Source organism: Elgaria multicarinata, chromosome 9 (genome assembly GCF_023053635.1).
Source record: "Elgaria multicarinata webbii isolate HBS135686 ecotype San Diego chromosome 9, rElgMul1.1.pri, whole genome shotgun sequence".
Taxonomy (NCBI): domain Eukaryota; kingdom Metazoa; phylum Chordata; class Lepidosauria; order Squamata; family Anguidae; genus Elgaria; species Elgaria multicarinata.
In genome coordinates this window covers 81809744-81815743 of record NC_086179.1, presented here as the reverse complement: position 1 = coordinate 81815743, position 6000 = coordinate 81809744, and the positions used below count along the sequence as shown (strand labels likewise).

General features: G+C 36.1%; 1 protein-coding gene across 2 annotated transcripts in view; it reads right to left on the bottom strand.

Annotated features, from left to right (window-relative positions):
- Positions 1-999: 999 nt before the first annotated feature.
- Positions 1000-6000, bottom strand: part of PHTF2 (putative homeodomain transcription factor 2) — a 92464-nt gene continuing 87463 nt past the window's right edge. For both annotated transcript variants that reach the window (XM_063134206.1, XM_063134207.1), the window contains 4 exons: positions 5660-5815; positions 5100-5195; positions 4542-4667; positions 1000-4080 (listed from right to left, as the gene is read on the bottom strand). In XM_063134206.1, coding sequence (XP_062990276.1) covers positions 4060-4080; positions 4542-4667; positions 5100-5195; positions 5660-5815 — 399 coding nt within the window. In that variant the 3' untranslated portion in view covers positions 1000-4059. The remainder of the gene's footprint in view (positions 4081-4541; positions 4668-5099; positions 5196-5659; positions 5816-6000) is intronic.

Below are 6000 nucleotides of genomic sequence, written 5' to 3'. Positions count from 1 at the left end.
TGACCTCAGTGACTGGGCAGGTTGGTAAGAGAGAAGGCGCTATCTCAGGTAGCCTGATCCAAAGTTGTTTAGGGCTTTGTACACTAGTACCAAAATCTTAAACCTGGCCTGGTAGCCAATAGGTAGCCAGTGCAGTTCCCTCAGCAAAGGAGTTACATGCTGGAAAGGGGCAGCTCTGGACAACAGCTGAGCTGCAGCATGCTGCACTAGCTCCAGCTTCCAGAGCAGCCTAAAGGGAAGCCCCACATATAGTGCATTGCAGTAATCCAGTCTTGAGGTTACTAATGCCTGTACCACCGTGGCCAAGCTATCCCTGCACAGCCCTGGTCAAATTGGCACTATTCTCAGTTCCTGGATCATACTTTTCAGCCCAAGGGTCTGCAGCACCTGTGTGCTGATTTTGTACATGCATTCCTTCTTCTAATGTGGAACCTGTGTGATTCTTCGCACATTATTTTGAATACCCACTTTGTAATTTCTTACTCTTTTGCTTACTTGGGATAAGCTGTATCTGCTCTGCCCAAGGCATTAACTCTTTTTGTACGGGTGTTGCACCCTGCCTCGATTAGAGGGAGAGGCAGGTAACAAATAAATATTATATTATTATTATTATTATTATTATTATTATTATTATTATTATTCTGTCTTATAGCACAATCCTATGCATGGAACCCAGAAATCCAAATGTGCTCTCAATGCAGCTTACTCCCAGGTTGCATATCTCATGAGAAATGATTTTATTGTTTTTTAATCTTTGACTTTTTGATTAGGATCCTCAAGGTGGACTGGAGTATTTAAACATACAATTAATAAATCTATTCCCCAAAAATTAGACACTAGGTTATGAGCTCCAAAGCTTTATATTATCAAAGAAGTGATTCCCATTAAGGTCTTCATTCCTTCTTCCAAAATTCTGGGAACTGAATTGCACTTTTCCGGAGTACTCTGCTTTCCAGAAGGCCACTGATAGAATAAAACAAAGTTTCAATTGCGTTTTTACTATCAACCACAGAATGTTTTATTCCAAGCTTGATCACGCCGTCTGTTACAAACATGTGTCAAAAACAGTTAAACAAGATCTGCCACATTTCTGCTTACCTCTGTTTTTCCAAATAAGGGATGTAAAACATGCTTAGCATTTCACTTGCATGATCGATATACAAAATGGCAACAATTTAAACACACCTGTCTTTATTGTGAGGTACTTTTCGTATTTGTTAGCCTCCATTATGCTTTCCTATGCTGCCATAAGTAGTGCAATAATCCAACATATTGCTAATTGCTGACATACAGGATATTAACAATTGAACTTCCTTCTTGAACTCAAATTGCTGCCATCCAACAAGATCATAGTCAACATTTAAGTGTCTATGGCTCCAATCGTATACCCACGTACCTGGAAGTAAATCCCATTGAACTCAATGGGACTTAGCTTTGAGTAGACATGTATAGGATTGTGCTGTAACAAAAAATCATTCTGAAAACAGCTATTTGTCCTTAAAAAAAAAAAAAAAAGGAGAAACAGACTTTGGAAATAAGTCCTACACAACTCATACTGTACTTTTTTCTTCTTAAAATATATTCTATGCAAAATTTAGTTAGGTTTAGGTTTGTACCGTATTTTGGAAAAATATATAAAATAGACTTAATTCCTCAACACAACCCCAACATCAGACAACACAGAGGAAGAAGACCAGATCACAGAGCCAAGTTTTTTACATGATAAAAGTAGACACAGCATGTTCTTAAAGCTTCAGTAATACATTCTTTGTGGCAGGAAAACCAACAACAACAGAATGCACTTTGGTCATTATTAAACATTAGTACAGCAACAAATAAAATACAAAATGTTTGTGTTGCTTTATATATAAAAATACCTTATACCACACAAGTTAAGGATATATCACAATAATTCTGAAAGAGGATTGTAGTTTGGGTTTCTCTCTCTCTATCTCTCTCTCTTTATTTATTTTTAGATCAACTACATTATTTTCTGTTGTCCAAAATAAATGAAGTCTTGAAACAGCAAGACCAATACACACATTCTCCAATGCAGATTATTCTAGATATGCTCAATATGATAACCTTGTCCCTTTTACATAATTTCTTATTACAATTTTATGGAGTAGCCGAAATTGATGGCTCTAAAGAATTTTCAGCATGGCCATATTAAAAAAAATAAATGAATACTCTTGTCAATTAGTGATCCAATCTGACACCTAATAGTGAATCAATCTAACACTTAAATGCAAGAGTCCAGATCTATTCACACAGATGCACCTTCATCCAGAACCCTGTGTACATACACAGAACATGTGGGTCACCCCATTCAGTTAAGGGAGAGGCAGCTTGGTTTATCCCTTTGTGCGTGTAAAGTTGACTGCTCCACTGAAATGAATAGGAAAACTCCAGAGACCTCTGTAGGCAAAAAGCAAGAATACTATGTGCATTTGATGTATCACAGCAACACATCTCTAGATCAAGGAGACTCTGTCACAGGCATCATCAGTGTTCAAATTGAGCAGTTTACTGCATAACTAAAAAATAATTACATGTTACTAAAGACAGCACCAATATTAGCTTTACAATGCGATTCTGTACATGTCTATTCAGCGGTAAACCCTTGTTCAATGGGATTTATTCCCAGGTAAGTGTGTATAGAATTGCAGCCTTGATCGTTTGAAAAGTATATAAAAATACAGTCTAATATGACTTGGACCTTAATTTGGCCTCAGTCTGAAAAACATTTACTCCCATCCCACTGAAATCAATTTAACCTTGTTCTTATGCACACATACCTGGGAATAAGACCCATTGAACACATTAGGACTTACTACTGAGTAAAGTGTGCTGTAACCTAAGTTGGAGGGTTTAGGTTTACCATAAAAAAAAGCCTGATCCTATATATGTTTACTCTGGAGCAAGCCCAAGAAACTCAACATGACTTACTTCAGCACCTACATATAAGCAGGATGAAGACTAAGCTTTGAAAATTAGACTGTCAAAAGTTGTTTGTCTTATAACTTAAAATTAATACGATAATGTCATTCAGTTTATAGTCTATGTGTGGTATAAGTCACATATACTACAGTGTACTATGGGAGAACATTTATCTCGAGCTTACCTCACGTATTCATCTTGCAAAGGTAACACTATTGCATCACAGTCCACCGTAATATATTCCATTTAGTATATATAAAGTCCATTATTAAAAGTAACAATAAAAGTGCACATGTTGAGCGGCACAGTCAAAGCTGTGCAAACAGCCCAGTGTTTCAAATAAATACTATAGCTAATTTTTATCAAAATATCTTACAGCGTGGTAACAGTTTACAGTTATTGCTCTAGTAAAAAGGTTATCAAAGAGCACTTGCTGACCTGCCATGTAATACCTTGTTAATATTCAATAATGCTTAAACTTCAGTTCAACGTGTTTAGGATCCTGGAATCACTTCAGTAAAGAAACCTGCTGACGCTAGCATTTGTTTTTTTATATCTTTCCTTATATATCTATATAAAATTTTAGTTCCCTGGCCTACGGCATTGTCATCACAGTAAATGTCACTTTCTACTGTAACCAACAATATGCTGGTGCTCTGATACTACCCCTGAAAGGATGAAACAAAATAAAATGTTCTAAACATTTTATAGTATATGCTCATTAAAGTGACTTCAGCATGACATTGTTGTAACGAGAACCTCTGAAGTATAAAAGTCTAGCATTAGGGCTTCATCTTTCATAGCAGATGAAGCATATTTGAGTAATTTAACGTAACCAATTACCAGGATCTCAAGTATCTGGATATCCATTTTTGACCTTTTCAATAACCAAACCATATTAATGTTTCAAAATAAAATACAACGTAAGCTAAAATAAAGTTTACAAAAAGTGAAAAGGTAAAATAAATATAAAGATTGCACAAGACAGTCAGATGTAAACACTTCAGTTTTTTCAACAAATATCCTTGAAGAGATTGTAATGTCTGAAATTCAGAATCAGCAACTGCTTTGAGACAGCTTAGTCAATCAGTCCTCTTCTCCGGACCTTTTTGAAAATTGTCAGGATTTTATCTTCCAGAGCTGAAAATTAAGGCAGGAGAGAACATCTTCAGATTAAAGTTCAACTGCAGTTTCACCATTTGCTTTTATGCTGTGTTTAGTGTTAGCGTATGACTGACAGTGACTACCTAGGACTTAATCAGGACCTTGCTACCTCATTCTTTTAACTGGAGATAAACGGGATTGAACTTGACACCGTATGCAAAACATATGCCCTACCACTGAACTATGGCCCTTCCCTCATTGGTACACAGTGAACTAAGCCATTGAACTAAGATCTACAGTAAGTCGTGGCATGATGAACAGATTTCCAGTTTCTGTCATGGGTTGTTTTGGAAAACTGTTTCAGGGATAGATGAATATTACAGGTGGAAGACTTCAGGCAAATAGGCATCAACTTCCATTTATAAATGACATCACTGTGATTTTTAAAATGTAAAACAACTCATTTACTAATAAGAACGAAAAAGGAGAAAAAGTACCTTTAGATTAAACCCAAGCAAGTCACTGATAACACCAGAAACAGCAGACAGAATGACAACTTGTGTGATGTTATAAAGCAGAGGATTCATTGTCAATCCATATAACCTGAAGGGACTGTCCAGTTCCTAGGAATTGGAAATATATTTACGTAAGTGGAAATAAATATGAAATTCCTCTTAACTGGGGGGAAAAAACTGTTCCAAGCCCTGGAGAGTTGAATTGGTGGTTTACTGGCTTGATGCTTCAGGACAGATATCGGCTGCAGAGCGGATCAGACTCATGAGGCCTCCCATCTGACTTGCCATGGTGTGGCGGACGCCCCTCCCTTGAAGCCCCACCCCTCAGATTAATTGATACAAAAATTAAATCAATAAATAATTTGAATTGGCAGAATACAAATGGCAAGTAAATTGGTTGGGGAAGGACAAGAGAGACTATCACTGAAAAATAAATGCCTCTTTAAACTCGATCTGTGCATCATCATTATTATTATTATTATTATTATTTATTGCATTTTTATTCCGCCCAACAGCCCAATAATCCATTCTTATTCTTACCTTGAGTAATTTTGTAGCAAGCTTTAAAACATTGTTTACTAATGTCAGTTCTTCCTTCTTGTTCGGCTTCTTTTCCATTTTCAAGTACAAATTTATCTAACAAAAAAAGTTACATTTTATAACATGAATTCACCTCAAACTTGTAAGTCAGAAGCCTGATTCTATGACTTTTGAGTATATGCAGAATGTTTCTCACTCACTATCGGGTAATTAAAAAAACAAAAACAAAAAACTCATAAGCCAGAGAAAGCAGCAGCCACTATCAGTAAAATCAAAAAGAATAATGAATATATAAATTAAATCTAGCTCTCTGCTGGAATGCCTAGGCAATTTTTTTAAAAAAGTTTTCATCTGGTGCCAAAAACTTAACAAAATTACCAAACTTTAGATGAGGTCTATACAGGATTAAATGACAACGAGGAAACTAAGATCTCTGGTACAAACTCTCTACATTAGGAAAAAATATTTTTGTCTACCCTTCTTGAACAGAAACGAAACAAAATGCCAGACATCGCTGCATGTTAAGATGCAGCCACCATTCTTACCAGGAGGATTCTCACCTGTTCAGTAAGTAATATTGAGGTATTGCTGTATTTTTTACTTGTTTCAGATCCAAGTGTAACAAATCTTAAAAGAAACAGAGTTAATGAAATGCACCATATCACTAGTTCCCAATTATAATGGCAGTCAAGGAAGATCGCATGTACATGAAGCAGCTGAAAGAAAACAAACAAAACAGAAGTGTCAGTACTCCATAAGGTAGGAGGCAATTCAATTAGCTACATTCCAAAGAGGTTTAAGATGTAGAAACTTTTACAATACAGGTTATATATTAGGACTGACCTGGGTGCAAGCCCCATTGAATTCAATGGGTCTTTACTTCTGAGTAGACATGCATAGG